General features: G+C 59.3%; 8 protein-coding genes across 8 annotated transcripts; 4 read left to right on the top strand and 4 right to left on the bottom strand.

Annotated features, from left to right (window-relative positions):
- Positions 1 to 681: 681 nt before the first annotated feature.
- On the top strand, positions 682 to 2825 carry BKCO1_1000556 (uncharacterized protein; the record flags this gene model as incomplete). The annotated part of the gene is made up of 4 exons (XM_020269966.1): positions 682 to 1042; positions 1105 to 1143; positions 1206 to 1468; positions 1548 to 2825. The coding sequence occupies 4 exons, from the start codon at positions 682 to 684 to the stop codon at positions 2823 to 2825; spliced, it is 1941 nt and encodes a 646-aa protein (XP_020135117.1).
- Positions 2826 to 3079: 254 nt separating this feature from the next.
- Positions 3080 to 4691, bottom strand: BKCO1_1000555 (cytochrome p450; the record flags this gene model as incomplete). Its single annotated transcript, XM_020269965.1, has 3 exons — positions 3080 to 3596; positions 3683 to 4097; positions 4151 to 4691. 3 exons carry the CDS (start codon positions 4689 to 4691, stop codon positions 3080 to 3082), a joined length of 1473 nt encoding a protein of 490 aa, XP_020135116.1.
- Positions 4692 to 4824: 133 nt separating this feature from the next.
- Positions 4825 to 5871, bottom strand: BKCO1_1000554 (oxoglutarate iron-dependent oxygenase; the record flags this gene model as incomplete). The annotated part of the gene is made up of 2 exons (XM_020269964.1): positions 4825 to 5652; positions 5710 to 5871. 2 exons carry the CDS (start codon positions 5869 to 5871, stop codon positions 4825 to 4827), a joined length of 990 nt encoding a protein of 329 aa, XP_020135115.1.
- A 370-nt stretch (positions 5872 to 6241) lies between these two features.
- Positions 6242 to 8215, top strand: BKCO1_1000553 (2-isopropylmalate synthase; the record flags this gene model as incomplete). Its single annotated transcript, XM_020269963.1, has 4 exons — positions 6242 to 6249; positions 6305 to 6449; positions 6499 to 8028; positions 8093 to 8215. 4 exons carry the CDS (start codon positions 6242 to 6244, stop codon positions 8213 to 8215), a joined length of 1806 nt encoding a protein of 601 aa, XP_020135122.1.
- A 534-nt stretch (positions 8216 to 8749) lies between these two features.
- Positions 8750 to 9989, bottom strand: BKCO1_1000552 (agmatinase; the record flags this gene model as incomplete). Its single annotated transcript, XM_020269962.1, has 2 exons — positions 8750 to 9814; positions 9867 to 9989. The coding sequence occupies 2 exons, from the start codon at positions 9987 to 9989 to the stop codon at positions 8750 to 8752; spliced, it is 1188 nt and encodes a 395-aa protein (XP_020135121.1).
- Positions 9990 to 10787: 798 nt separating this feature from the next.
- Positions 10788 to 11251, top strand: BKCO1_1000551 (antibiotic biosynthesis monooxygenase; the record flags this gene model as incomplete). The annotated part of the gene is made up of 3 exons (XM_020269961.1): positions 10788 to 10862; positions 10928 to 11052; positions 11107 to 11251. The coding sequence occupies 3 exons, from the start codon at positions 10788 to 10790 to the stop codon at positions 11249 to 11251; spliced, it is 345 nt and encodes a 114-aa protein (XP_020135120.1).
- Positions 11252 to 11633: 382 nt separating this feature from the next.
- Positions 11634 to 12155, top strand: BKCO1_1000550 (methylmalonyl-epimerase; the record flags this gene model as incomplete). Its single annotated transcript, XM_020269960.1, has 1 exon — positions 11634 to 12155. One exon carries the CDS (start codon positions 11634 to 11636, stop codon positions 12153 to 12155), a length of 522 nt encoding a protein of 173 aa, XP_020135119.1.
- Positions 12156 to 12220: 65 nt separating this feature from the next.
- On the bottom strand, positions 12221 to 14679 carry BKCO1_1000549 (3-isopropylmalate dehydratase; the record flags this gene model as incomplete). Its single annotated transcript, XM_020269958.1, has 4 exons — positions 12221 to 14332; positions 14386 to 14460; positions 14514 to 14545; positions 14598 to 14679. 4 exons carry the CDS (start codon positions 14677 to 14679, stop codon positions 12221 to 12223), a joined length of 2301 nt encoding a protein of 766 aa, XP_020135496.1.
- Between the last annotated feature and the right edge of the window lie 56 nt (positions 14680 to 14735).

Genomic DNA, 14735 nt, shown 5'->3' with positions numbered 1-14735 from the left:
CACCTTTTGTCAACGACGACTTCCGCAGCATCTCCGATCGCTGCTCCTCGACTGCCGTTACGCCGCGGTTGCTGCTGCTCGTCACGAAGTCTGTCGTTTTAACGTAGTCAAAAGACATGATGGTAAAAGTCTCAAGAAGCCTCACGTAGATACAAGTCTATAATGTAATGTAATGTCCTTCGTTATGCGAAACGTCTGTCTTGGCTTCGATCCTCAGCTTACGTGGGACTGCGAAGAACAGGAATTTAAGGTTAAGGATTGCAACGGCTCGGCTCGAGCAAGCATCAACCTACTCAACGTGTCTGGCGCCCAATCCTTTGACGTTTTTGGCGGAAGCTCGAGAGCGTGGGAGGAGAGTCATGAATTCGGCCATGGTGGGAAATAATATTGGGAGAGCGGTGTGTTCGTATCCGGACCTGTGCTCCGGCGACGAGACAAGTCAATTAAGCGATCGAATCCAGTTATCGTGGGCCAGGTCACATTTGCATAATGACCTGACCTTCCAATTCGAGCGGCTTGCCATCCCAGAAAGGTGGGGTTCCCACACCACGCGACGTGGTTCTAAGCAGATCACTTTTATCGATTTTCGGCCCCGTTCCAGCCCTGCTTTCATTATTGACGGACTAACGCCATAAGAACTCTAAACAGCTAACTGCTGTGCCCAACACCAACGGAAACGCCATGGCACTTTCCCGGCCCGACAGCCTGGCCTTCTCGCGAAGTGCGCGCCCGGCCTTTGCGGCTTCGCCCGTCTCGCCCGCCGGCGTGTCGCAGACGCCTTCGACATTCCTGTTTGTGGATGCCGGAACCACGCAGAGTCGAGAGCAGAGACGCCAGATCCGCGCTCAAGTCATGTTCGCCACCCACGAGGCCAGACGGCGCCGAGGGATGAAAGGCAGCGAGGACCCTGAAAAGGCGCAGAAAGACCGCCACGTCCGTAGAACCGAGAGTCCGCTACAAGACGCCAGTGTGATGCACGAAGACCCGTTCGACTCTTTGCCGGTCAAGGCCTTCCCGGGAATGCATAACCTCATCTTTTACCGTACGTTGGCCGCCGCTACAGTCACAGCAATCCAACCGTAACTAAGATGTAGCTGCATCCAGACTTCGACGTCTATCCTGAGTCCTTACCATTCGTCGACGGTAAGTATGCGGCGAGAATCTCCAGCAGAGCGTCTTGTAGCGAGGCTGATGCAGGACAAAAGACCCGTTCGTGACTAGGAAGCAGAACACAAAGGCAAGACGGAGCAACACAGTCTGGGACGTAATGTCCTCCGGGGAGACATCGTTCCTCGTGCTCCTCGCGGAAATGGCACGATTGTTCAACTCGACCAAGCCCAGTGCAAAGTGGCGGGTATGCCAGCTCAAGCTCCGGGGCAAAGCACTGCAATCAGTCCGGGAGGGCCTATCATCATCAAATCACTCCGACTCCTACATTGCCGCCGTAGCAGGCATGCAAGGCGGAGCGGTACGTTCTGCCCCCCATCCCCTCCCGACAGTAGAGCACCACCCCGACTGACGCGCACCACGCGTGCCACGCAATCCAGAGCATAGTCGGCGACGGCAAGACGGCGCGCGCGCACCTCGACGGCCTCCGCGAGCTCGTCCGCCTCCGCGGCGGCATCCACACCTTCTCGCACGTCGCCCGCCGCATCATCGTCTGGGTCGACCTCTACGTCTGCGCCACCCACCAGCTCCTCCCCGCCATCCCCCCCACCCCGCTCGCCCCCTCGACCATCGGCCTCGACGACGACGACGACGACGACGACGACGACAACACCAACAACCCCACCCCCTCACCGCCACCCTCCCCCTTCCCCCCCGCCTTCCTCGCCCTCGTCGCCACCGCCCGCGCCCGCACCCTCGCCCGCCTCCCGCCCCCGCCGACGTATACGTCCACCAACCAGCCCGGCTGCTGCGTCGGCGTCAATGGCGCCGACGCCGTCCCAGTCGTCGTCGACGGCCCCCTCACGCGCATCTTCCACGCCCTCCACCTCGTCGGCGCCGCCAACTCGCCCGCCTGGGTCGACGCGCTCATGGCCCCCGGCCCCACGCGCGACGCCGTGGCGTCCGTGTTGGATGGCGCGGCGCATGCGGTGTTGGTGGAGTTGGCGAAGGGGAGGCGGGCTGATAATGGGGGGGAGGATGGGGGGGAGGATGGGGGGAACTGGGTGGGGGGGGACTGGGAGGGGGATAATGGTTGTGGTTGGGGTGGTGGTTGTGGTGGCATTGCTGGGGAGGAGGACGCGGGAGGGGTCGATGCTGCGGGCCATCGCTGGTTGCGCGGCGTGCTGCTGCATGCGGCGCATGTCTATCTGCGCGCGTCGCTGTGTCAACTGCCGCCTGCGGCGCCGATCAACGTGCTGTTTCTTGAGCGGCTGTGGCGCGCGTTGGATGCTAGGGCTGGGGAGGGGGTGGCTGATAGGAGGGAAGAGGAGGAGGAAGATGGAGGATGTGATGGTGGTGGTGTTTGTAGCGATGGTGAGGGCCTGCGTGGGAATTTGGCTAGGTGTGAGGGGGTAGAAGACGGCGCGGTGTGGGCGTTGGCTGTCGGCTGGTATCTGGCAGATAGGGTGACTACGGCGGCGCGGACCGGGAGCGACGGCTTCCGCATGGCGGCGAGGGCGGGTGTCCTGCTGGCGTGGTTCGAAGACCGGATTGCGGACTGTTTGCTGGTGTTCGATGCGCGGGGAGAAGAGGGGACGGAGCGGGCGGCGAGGGCGGTGGCGGATTTCCCGGGGACGGATGAGTTCAGGAGGGAGTGGCATAGGTTGCTGTTGCAGGAGAGGTTTCGTGAGCGGAGTGAGTCGTTGGGCTCTGAGTAGGAGAAGGCCAGTGGTGGACGGATGAGAGAAACCACGGGCTAAATCCGCATTCATCGTGCTGGTCGACGTTCAAAGTATCCTATGTAAAAATTGAAATGTACAGGCCTTCATGCGTATACCTTGGCTTGCAACGTGCACCCCACACCTCTTTGACTCCGAGCATAACCTTCAGTCACGCCAGTGCCTTGCACCGTACACGCGGCACCCTCAATGTCCCCGACCACGCCCGGAACCCCCTTCCCCCAGCCCTCCCCTCACGCCTCGGGCCAAACAATCTCAATCACACCCCCCTTCACCCTCGCGTTAAACCACTCCAAACACTCAATCTCCGCCCTCACCGTCCTCGCCCCACCCCCCTCCAGCACCCCGGCCTCGACCACCGCCGCCGTCGCGACATACAGCTCCAACATGGCCAAGTTCCTCGCAATGCACGCGCGGGCCCCCTTCCCGAACGGCATGAAGTCGCGCTGCATCCTCTCCTCGCCGGCGCCCTCGACCCAGCGCTCCGGCCGGAACGCGCGCGGCTCCGGGTACACGGCCGGGTTGAGGTGCAGCTGGTACGCCGACAGGCCGACGACGGTCGCGGGCGGCAGGTAGGTGCCGTTGTGCTGGTAGCCGCCGGCGGGCACGACGCGCGGCAGCCGCGTCGAAATGGCCATGCTGAGCCGCAGCGCTTCTTTGATGACGCCGCTGAGGTAGGGCAGCGACTGGAGGTCTTTGGGCGCGGCCGAGGTGGCGTTGGTGTGGAGCTCGGTGCGGAGGCGCGCGTATCTTTTGCGTGTGGTGGTGTGTCAGTGTGATGGAGGGGGACAGGCGCGGACGGATGCGTGGGGGATGGGATGGGAGGTCGGGCTTACTTGTCTGGCTGAGCGACGAGGTACCAGATGATGGTGGCCAGGTTGTTGCCGGTAGAATCGGTGCCGGCGAACACGGCGTCCTTGCATTCGGCGATCACTTTCTCCTTGGGGACGCCGAGAGCGAGAAGCCGGGACGGGTAGCTGTCGTCGCCCTTTCTTTCCTCGAGGAGCGTGATTTTCTCTTCGATGGTCCGTTTGAGGAAGCCGTCGACGATTTGTGTCGACTTTGTTGTTTTGGCGTCAGGCGCGACGAATTCCATGATGCGCTCGATGAGATGCATTTGAGATTGAGAGAGGTGAAAGAAGCGGCTCATGCTGACGAAGTAGTCAACAAAAGGGGAGGCTGACATCTCGCCTTGCTCCTCCAGCCCGTTATATGGGGCGCGAAGAATATAGCTGGACACGGCGTCGATGGCTGGAAGGTGCGTCAGATCTCGTCGAGAGGATTACGGGAGGGGAGAGAAGGACCATAGGATCGTGCAAGGTTGAGGACATCGACCGGCTTCCGGGTTTGCCTCCCCTCAGCGATGCGTTCAACCATCCTGGTGGCACATTTCTCGATTATTCCCTTGGCAGCCATGCAGGATGCATGAGAAAAGAGGGGCTGGATCGACTTCAACCTGGCGGAGCGCTTCTCCAACGACAGGGTGGTGAAAATGGTGGCATGGCCATCTATGTTGAAGGTGCTGTAGTAGTCGCTCTTGACGAAGCCCCCCTTCTCCATGTAGATGGGCCAAAGGGCGTCTCCGTCGGACATGTGAACATCATTGGGGCCAATACGTACGACCGGGCCCAGCTCTTCATGGAGTTTTTGGATTGCCGAGCACTGAGTGCCGGCCCAGGCATGGTAGTGCAGCCACAGAGAGGTGAAGCGGCAGATGAGCGGGCCGGGCACGTGCCGAAGCGGGTCGCGGACAATGCAGGTGATAAAGTAGAAAAGAAGCAGGGATCCCACGAGCAGGAAGGGGACGTTCCCATACGTTATCGCGAGGCTTTCGACGTACCCCATTGTTTCGGCAATCCACTGTTTGATACTGCATTGCAACGTGAAACTATCGTCGACCTTAAATTCCTCTTGGTTTTCGTTGGTCGCTGTGCTGACATACAGCTGCGGTCAGCATGACCTGCATTTTTGCCGCTATCTACCCCGGGTAATGTGCCTTGTTCCGACGGTCCTGATACTCCAACGCTGTCATGTTCTCGTACAGGGGCTCCTTATCACCAACGAAATGCGGCATGGGCCCCACCTGGGCCGACCGGTCTGCCTTGCAAAAGAAGACCATTGATGTCCGCTCCGGCGCAATGTCTCCGTCCACCTCTTGGGCGCTCGGCTTCTGGACACGGTGCAAGCAGGCCCGCAACTCGTCGTTCGTCCAGCGCTGCATCGTTTCTGACACCAGAAGGACGATGTCGCTCTCAGAGGTGAAACCGACGGGCTCGAAGATGCCGGCCTCGGCCTGGCGCACTTCGTACTCGAGACCGCCAACGACTCCCGGGAATACCAAGCTGATGATGCCAAAGTCCTTGTGCGGCCACGCCCGCCCAATCTCCCCAGCATCCAGGAGACGTACGTCCAGCGCGGCGTAGTTGTTGCTGCGCAGCGTGCTGGCCTCGTGTGTGCAGCGCTCGGTGAAGGCGTTGCGCGGGAGACCGGCGGCCGCGGCCAGCGTCTCCAGGATCTCGTAGCTCAGAGTGGAGCACTTCTCAAAAAGCGACTCCATGATGTTCTGGTGTTTAGGCAGCACCGTCGGAGGCAGCCATTTGTTTGGGAACTGCTTGTCGTTGACCGAACCGATGTCGATGCTCTCTCGCGAGTCGCCGAACTTGGGCGCTGGCCCGCCGTTCTTGATGCTCTCCAGAAACCACGTCTTCTCTTCACCAGCCACGCTCCAGCCACGCTGTTGGGCCTGTTTTGGGTCGTTTGCGATCTGCGCTTTGAGGTCTTGCGGCAGATGGAAGAAGTCTTTGCACTGCACATTCTGTCAGTGGGCGGCAGCTTAGCCAGTGACAATTTCTATTCCGCATACCGAGCTGAAAGCGTTGGAGATGTCGCCATCTGGGATGCTTGTGTTGACCAGCTTTACCGCTCCGTCTTCCTTGAGCCTGGTCAGCAGCGCTTCGCCGAATGCTTTCCGCTCCTTCTCAGTGCCTCCGTTCAGCGCTCTAGCGTCAAGGATAGGAAGTGGCATCTTGAAGGGGCGACTTGGAAGATGTGATGGAAGACTTTCCGATCGAGTTAGCTCACCCTCGACGGAGCGTGCGGCTTATTGGGAAGATATCCGTTTGGGATGCTGCTCGCCGGGTGCCTTGGCGGTGTCTGCTGACCTGATTACCCTCCAACCATGACTGCCGCTGACATGGCGAAAGGTGCCCCCAGCGTCAGCCCATACTGCTACGGATCCGAAACTCTGTAGAAAAATAACTTTTTTTTGCGCCAAAGAGAGACTCCACGGTGGCTGTTCCGTGATTTGACTTCACCTCTTGCACGGCCCCTGTGTTTATACGTCTTTAGCAGCGCCAAGCAGGCCGCCAGACCGACCAAGGGATAACGTGTCCACAATGCCCATGTAAATACCTGAGCTCTTATTGTTTTGCTTCACTTGTAGCTAAATCCGCCCGCAGGCTCAAGAGCCCCTCGGCCAAGTATGATACTTTCAGGCCCATCAAGCTTCCAGATCGTCAGTGGCCATCCCAGAGCATTACAGAAGCACCGACATGGCTTGCCACGGACTTGAGAGATGGAAACCAAAGCCTCGAGCACCCCATGGTACGATCAGCTCCTGCCCCGCGATGATGAGTACTCACATGCCCGGTAGACGATAAACCAGAAATGGAAATACTTTCAGATGCTCGTCCGTATCGGCTTCAAGGAGATCGATGTCTCCTTCCCCAGCGCGTCCGACACCGAGTTCGACTTTACGCGCCGGATCGTCGAGACACCAAACATGGCACTAGACGACGTGTGGCTTCAGGTGCTCTCCCCTTGCAAGAAGGAGCATATCCGCCGGACGGTAGATAGCGTGACCGGCGCCAAAAAAGCCATCCTCAGCCTGTACATCGCCGCCAGTGACAACTTCCTCGAGACCATCTTCGGAATGTCCCAGCAACAGGTGCTCGAGCAGGCCGTCGAGTGCGTCGCCTACGCCCGCTCCATCACCAAAGACGACCCGCAACAGCAACACACCAGATGGAAGCTCATGTTCAGCCCGGAAGCCTTCTCGGACACGGACCTCACATACAGCACCCGGCTGTGCGAAGCAGTGAAGGAAGCCTGGGGTCCCACCGAAGAAGACCCAATCATCCTGAACCTGCCCGCCACAGTCGAGATGGCCAGCCCCAACGTCTTCGCCGACCAAGTCGAGCTCTTCTGCCGCTCGATCCCGGCGTCGGAACGAAGCAAGGTCGTCGTCTCGCTGCACCCGCACAACGACCGGGGCTGCGCCGTGGCCGCGTCGGAGCTGGGCATCATGGCGGGCGCGCGGCGGGTCGAGGGCTGCCTCTTCGGCAACGGCGAGCGGACGGGCAACGTCGACCTCGTCACCCTGGCCCTGAACCTGTACACGCAGGGCATCGACCCGGGCATCGACCTGTCGGACCTCAAGTCCATCAAGGCCGTGTTCGAGGAGTGCACGCAGCTGCGCATCCCCACCCGCATGCCGTACTCGGGCGACGCCGTCTTCATCGCGTACAGCGGCTCCCACCAGGACGCCATCAGCAAGGCCTTCAACAAGATGAAGAAGAACGGCGGCTCGCCGCGCTGGAAGGTGCCCTACCTCGCCATCGACCCCAAGGACATCGGCGCCAGCTACGAGTCCGTCATCCGCGTCAACTCGCAGAGCGGCAAGGGCGGCGTCGCCTGGACGCTGAGTCGCCACTTGCAGATCGACATCGACCTGCCCAAGGGCCTGCAGCTCGCCTTCTCCAAGACGGCCAAGTCGCTGTCCGAGACCCTTGCCCGCACCCTCAGCCCCTCGGAGATTTCCGACCTTTTCCTGCAGACGTATCATGTGCTCTCCAAGGATCCGCGCATCTGCAGCGCGGGTGTGGCGAATGCCCCGGCTGGGAAAACGGTCGAGGCGGCTGTCTTTATTAACGGCAAGATGCATCGGCTCTTGGGCAGTGGGAAAGATGTGCTTGAGGCTGTTGAGAACGCTTTCGCGAATGGTGTTGGAGGCGGTGCGATGCGCTTCGAGCTGCACCACCGCACTCTCGTTGCTGGAAATGGCGCTATTCGTGGCATCGCCATCGTTGAGTGTGTGGCTGGAACCGAGAAGAGCTCATGGGGGGCCAATATATCGGACAAGGCCGATGAGAGGTACTTGTTGGCTTGCTTGGGCGCCGCTCTGGTAAGTGCTTTGAGATAAACTGCTGAGACGAATGGTGTGCTGACTTTCGCCTTTCCAACAACAGGGGATGGTGAGTAAGCCGCTTGTGAACCAGAAGGTTACAGACATTATTGGGCGGGATTTGGGTCTGTTGAATGGTCTGCGCCGCGCCAAAGAGATGCAGATGTTGACTTCAAGTGAAGCTTAGTTGGTTTTTTTTCTTTCGTACGGCGCAGACGGCCGCCAAAAATTGCTAGCGGAATTCCTGCTTTTCGTTCGTGCGTCTTTAACCTTTACGATATACTACCATTAAGCAATCGCGGCCAAAATCAGTTTCTTTATATTAATAAAAACCTGCGTGATATTTGAAGAGTGTTGGGAAACCTCGAGTTTTACTTGAGGCGGGCGATACGAGAAGAAGGTGGAGAACCGCATCACTTTTCATGATTAGCTACAAAACTATATACTCGTCAGGTTTAGTATATATGGCGTTTGCAGAAGTGTTAGAATGATGATTGAAAACAAATAGTGAGGCTGGGAGGAGAAGGCTTCCAGTTTGAGCGAACAAGCAATGGATTCGGGTTTGTTTCTCAACATAAATTCGTATACTCAAAGAAAGTGCAATTGATGTCTATATCACCATATCTATGGAAACACCTCGGACTCGATAAATTGAAACCAATAACCCAAAGAAATACCATATCCCAGCGCTCCTCCAACCCTCTCAGCAATCTCCTCGAATTCAAAGCTCAGTCTTGGTCAGGGGGTCATGCTGCTGGGAAGCTACAGGGGCCAGCCCCTGCTTCACCATGTGCGTGATAATTTCATAGCCCAGGGCGGCAGCCACAAAAGCCGTGTCAGCGCCAGGGGTATCGTAGGCGGGCGCAACCTCGACAATGTCGGCACCCACAATGTCCAAATCCCTCAAACCCCTGAGAATCCTGATCATCTCGCGGGTCGACCATCCACCGGGCTCCGGAGCGCCGGTGCCAGGGGCAAAGGCCGGATCAAGCACATCGATGTCAATGCTCAAATAGACCTTGACGTCCTTGGAGATGCGCGACGTGATGGCGTCGATGACGCCGGCCACGCCCACGTCATCGACGGCGTCGGCGGGGATGCGCAAAAAGCCCATGGCGTCGTCGGACTCGTAGTCGATGGCGGAGGCGCCGGTGAGGCGGGTGTTGATGCCGGCATGGACGCACGACGAGTTGTGCAGCAGGCCCTCGACGCTGGCCTGCCAGAAGACGGAGCCGTGGTTGAAGGTGGCCTGCTCGCTGGGCCAGGCGCTGGGGTAGCTGCTGGGGTGCAGGGTGTCGAGGTGCGAGTCGAAGTGCAGCAGCACCATGGGCTCGCCGTAGGCGGCTTTGAGGGCGCGCAGGGCGGGCAGCGCCACCAGATGGTCGCCGCCCAGCACCAGCAGCTTCGGCTTCGGCATGGGCGGCGCGCCGGTCAGCGGGTCGCCCGGGTAGGCGGTCCGGCGCGTGGACAGCTCGGTCAGGGCCTGCGTCATCTGGTCCATGGCGACGGCGTTGTCGAAGGGCGTCACGGGGATGTCGCCGCAGTCCAGGATCTTGGCCCACGACGTGTACGGGTTGACGCTGGCTTGGGCGTGGAAGCCCCGGCTGATGATGTGCCGGCCCGAGGCGGCGCGGATGGCACGCGGGCCCATGCGCGCGCCGGGGCGGTAGCTGACGGCCGTGTCGAAGGGGACGCCGATGATGCCAATGTCGAAGGCTTCCGAGGGGTTGGTGAGGCACTTGACGTGCGGGACGTGGCCGAAGGTCGAGATGCCGGAGAAGGCCCACTGTCGGCGAAGTCAGTTGGTGCGGTGGGCTAAAAGGAACACAGACGCGTACGTTATCGCCCCATTTTCGTTCGAGCTCGGCCAAGTGCTCTGGGTCTTCGTGCAGTGGGGCTTGTTGTGTTTGTTGGAAGGCAAGTGCTGGGGAGAGCAGGGCGAGGAACAGGTCGGTGCGCATGGTGGTAAGATTCGTCGGGAGGGTTTCGGGTGTGAATTGCTTGAGACTGGCGCACCCAAATTATCTCGAGCGTCTACCATCCAAATAGTTACAGAGTCCCGTTATCTCTCCACTCTTGCAACCAAATGATAAGAGCCCGCGACCGTGCTGACAATATCTTGTATGCCCACCTCGAGCTGCTTTACAGAAAGTAGCTTGAGTATCGTCGTCTACAGCGTTGTAGCCAAACATCTCATCATGGCATGAAGGAATGGCCAATTCTGCCACCGAAAATTCTCACACGCCTTCAATATACCGCATTGGCTAGAAACGGCCCCCGATCGGTGCCTCATCGCACGCAATCCGGGTCTGGAATCCTCGTTTGGCCGCCGCCGGCATACCTGGAGACGGCTGACTGCCCATCGCTGACTCACTGACTCGCTGACATCCGCTGACTAGTCTTTGAGTACTGGCAGCTTTACTGCGTGACCATCAGGCTCATGCATACACACAATATCCCAGTATGTCCGCATCTTGTCACCTGCCGATCCATCTTGACCTTCACCTACGATCAATCTATCGCTGACTCTGCATTGATGCCAACGCGGCCAGTTGACTCTGACAACTCATGTTGCGTGCTTCCGCTTTACGATTGTCACAACAGGCTTAGCACATGAAAAGGGGCTTCCTTGTGACGCTCGCTACGAGTCCCCCAGCTATCCTATCACAACTATCATTGTTTTCCATTTCCGGTAATTTCGCAACAACAACAACAACAACAACACCACCACCACCACCACCACCACCACCACCACCACAATGACCACCAAGGCGTTCCCCCAAGAGTGCGACATCGTCGCTACGCTGTCCCCCAAGGAAGGCAAGCTCGACAGGGTAACTATTCCCAAGCTTTGGGTGAATCATCATACACTGGATAGCTGACTTTACGTGTTGCACAGGTCGTCGAGCTTCTCACGGACCTGACGTCTTCTGTGCAGAAGAACGAGCCTGGAGTCTTCAGCTTCCACCTCTACAAGGACTTCGACGCCGAGACTGGAAAGGAGCAACTCGTGCTCGTGGAGAAGTATGCGCAAATTAGCCGAGCCTCTTCTGCGCGAAGACTGCTGACTCGTATCAGATATGCCGATAAGGCAGCGTACGATCTGCACGCTGAGCTGCCTGAGTTCCAGGCAATGCACAAGAAATTCAGGGAGGAGGAATTGATGGAGCGTCCAATCGTCATCAAGAGCGTCAAGCCGCTTGTTGGATTCTATAGAAACTAGACTGTCTTAGATACGCGGAAGTTCAACCGCAATGAATGACTGAAGAACTTTTATCAATAGCCAGTCTTGTGAATGTCGCAAAGCGATCGTGTCATGACAAATCAAAAGATCGAAGCTTGGGAATTCGTGAAACATTGGAGCAATGTCCCAGGATAAAATGTTGTTCTTGATCAATGATATCATAAGAATAATGTGATTTGACTGTGTGGTGCAGAAGGCACGATGCCCGCCAAATTGTGGGCCAGGATGACATCGGCTCGCTGACTTCCACCCCGCCCCGCCCAAAGAAGAGAGCCACCATACATATAATAAACTCCTGCATCTGCAAAAAAGCTCTGGACAGCACTCTCCTCCGAACAAGATCACTACAACCAGTACGAAAATGGCATCAACCACCACTACCCCCTCCTTCCTCGGCAACCCGATGGAAATCTGCCTCGTCACCCGCGACTACAAGCGCACCATCAGCGGCCTCCACGCCCTCGGAATTGGTCCCTGGCGCTGCTATTCTTTCACGCCCTCCAACACGACCAATCAAACCTACCGGGGCCAAGCCTCTCCCTTCGTCCTGCGCGTCTGCTTCGCCGAGCTGTCGCCATCCATGGTGTACGAGGTGATCCAGCCGGTCAGCGGGCCCAACATTTTCCAAGAATTCCTCGACCAGCATGGCGAAGGTGTGCATCACATCGCGTACGATATGAACGGAGTTCCGTTTGCGGAACGGGTCAAGGAGTTTGAGAAGAGGGGCTTTGTCATGTCCCAGGGTGGCAGCTGGATGGGAAAGAACCACTTTGCCTTCTTCGAGACCGAGGAGAAGACGGGAACGTGCTTTGAGACGTATGAGTTTCCGGGGGATTGGGATTACCCCGAGCCGGAGGAGTGGTTTCCCCACGCACCACAGTGAAAGTCGGAAGGAGAGTGAGAGGACTTGCATGTATTAGAGCTATGAAAACTACAAATGCTCATGTTTCACCAATCCATCTTGTCCGTGCTCTTGCTGTGTAGTGCCAAAAGCTCCCTCGCTCGCCCTTCAATGTCGTGCAGGAACCCCACGCTTTCTTCAATCCAAGGAAACTTCTCTCTCCGCTGCCTCTCGAACTTGGCAATCTCCTCTTCCATTTGCAGCGTGGCTGCAATATCATCTGAGCCTTCGATTAGCCTCCGCCTCCGATGCTCCTCCACGACGAACGTAGCAATGACTTCGCTTCCCTCATTGCGGATCTCCTGCGCCACGAGATCCACCGTGATTGGTCTGGCTTGCTCAGCTTCAGCAATGACACGCGCCATGGCTTTCTTGTCTGTCAGCCGGACAGGCAACAGTCCGTTCTTGAAAGCATTATTGTAGAAAATGTCAGCGAAGCTGGGCGCCACGACACATCGGAAGCCGAAGCCTTGAAGTGCCCACACAGCATGTTCGCGCGAGCTGCCGCAGCCAAAGTTCTGGCCGGCCACGAGAACAGTCGCCGAGCGGTACTGCTGCTGATTGAGGATGAAGGCTGGGTCTTCGTCGGAGGTGCCGGGAAGGTTGCGCAGCTTATGGAAGAGGCCAGCGCCGCTGCGCTCAATAGTCTTGCAGAACTGCACGGGAAGGATGGTGTCGGTGTCGATGTTGGCGCGGTTGAGCGGAGCAGCGATGCCGGTGACGGTGGTGAATGTAGTGACTCCGCCCGAGCCTTCACTTGCTGCTGAGGGTTGCTCCTGTTCCTGAAACTCACCGTCATCCTTGTCCCACTCAGACGAGGACCCCCAGTCGAGTTCAAACGCAACATCTCTCACTGGTTTCGCTTCTTCTTGGTCGTCGTCGTCGTCGTCACCGCTGCCATCAACAACATCCCGCACATCGCACAACCGCCCCATAAGCGCGGCGGCTGCCGCCATGGCTGGACTGACCAAGTGAGTGCGGCCACCGGCGCCCTGCCTGTTCTCGAAATTGCGGTTGCTGGTGCTGGCACAGCGCTCGCCCGGCCTCAACGCATCGCCGTTCAGCCCACAGCACATGCTGCAGCCAGGCTCGCGCCACTCGAAGCCCGCCCGCAAAAAGACATGATGCAAGCCCTCAGCCTCAGCAGCGCGCTTGACGGCACCCGATCCCGGCACGACGAGGGCGCAGCGGACATTCGGCGCGACGACAGCCGGCTGGCGGCGAGCTCGCCGCACCACGCCAGCAGCAGCCCTCAGGTCAGCCAACCGCGAATTGGTGCACGACCCGATGAAGACGACGTCGACCTCCAAGTCAGCCAGCCGTTCCCCAGGCGCCAGCCCCATATACCGCAGCGCGCGCTCCTTCGCCGCGCCGCGGCCATCGTCTCCCCCGCCAACGAGCTCCCCAGGCACGACACCCCCCTTGACCGCAACCACCTGCTCCGGCGACGTCCCCCACGTCACCATCGGCTCCACCCTCGCCGCATCAACCCACACCTCGCGATCAAACACGGCGCCCTCATCCGACGCCAGCGCCCTCCACTCGCGCGCCGCCTCCCGCCACGCGCGGCTCCCCGGCGTCGGCACCCCCAGCCGCCACCTCAAATACGCCACGGTCGTCGCATCGGGGGCAACGAGCCCCGTCCTCGCGCCCGCCTCAATCGCCATATTACACAGCGCCATGCGCTCCTCCATACCCAGCCTCCTCACGCCCTCCCCCGCAAACTCGATCGCCGCGCCCGTGCCCCCCGCGGTCCCCAGCGCCGCGATGACCGCGAGCGCGAGATCCTTGGCGGCGACGTGCGGGGGCAGCGCGTTGGCGACGTTGACGCGGACGGTGCGTGCTCTCGCGACGGCCAGCGTCTGCGTGGCGAGGACGTGCTCGACGTCGCTGGTGCCGATGCCGAAGGCCAGCGCGCCGAAGGCGCCGTGCGTCGACGTGTGCGAGTCGCCGCAGACGAGCGTCACGCCGGGCAGGGTGAAGCCCAGGTCCGGCCCGAGCACGTGGACGATGCCTTGGTGCGGGGAGGAGAGGGGGAGGAGCGCGATGGAGTGAGCGGCGCAGTTGCGGGTGAGGGTGCGGACTTGGGTGTAGGAGGGGGCGTCGGGGATGTAGGATTTGGTGCTGGTGCAGGCGGTGCGGGAGGTGGTGGGGACGGTCTGTGGGGAGGTGTCGGTCAGTGTTCTTGTTCGTGGTGTTTTGGGGGACGCACGTGGTCGGTGGTGGCTAGGGTGAGGTCGGGGCGGCGGACGGCGCGGTGCTTGGCTCGGAGACCGTCGAATGCTTGCTGGTGGCTCTCAGTTACTTTCGTTCTCGCGCAGTCGGGGCTGCAATGCGTACTGGCGATGTGCACTCGTAGATGAGATGCCGGTCTGCGGTGGTGGTCAGCATCGCCCAGGCGTGGCTCGCTCTGTCGCTACCCACCGATATACAGCAGATATTGCCCGTCCGCCTGCTGGCAAACCACATGCTGGTCGAATAGTTTTTCGTAGAGCGTCTTCGCCATGGTTTGGTTTTCGCAGCGAGTCTGCTCACATGTGCGCTCACAAGAGCGATAGGGAA

Source organism: Diplodia corticola (assembly GCF_001883845.1).
Source record: "Diplodia corticola strain CBS 112549 chromosome Unknown scaffold1, whole genome shotgun sequence".
Lineage (NCBI taxonomy): Eukaryota > Fungi > Ascomycota > Dothideomycetes > Botryosphaeriales > Botryosphaeriaceae > Diplodia > Diplodia corticola.
The sequence above is the reverse complement of the archived record's forward strand: the minus strand, read 5'-3'. Positions and strand labels throughout refer to the sequence as shown.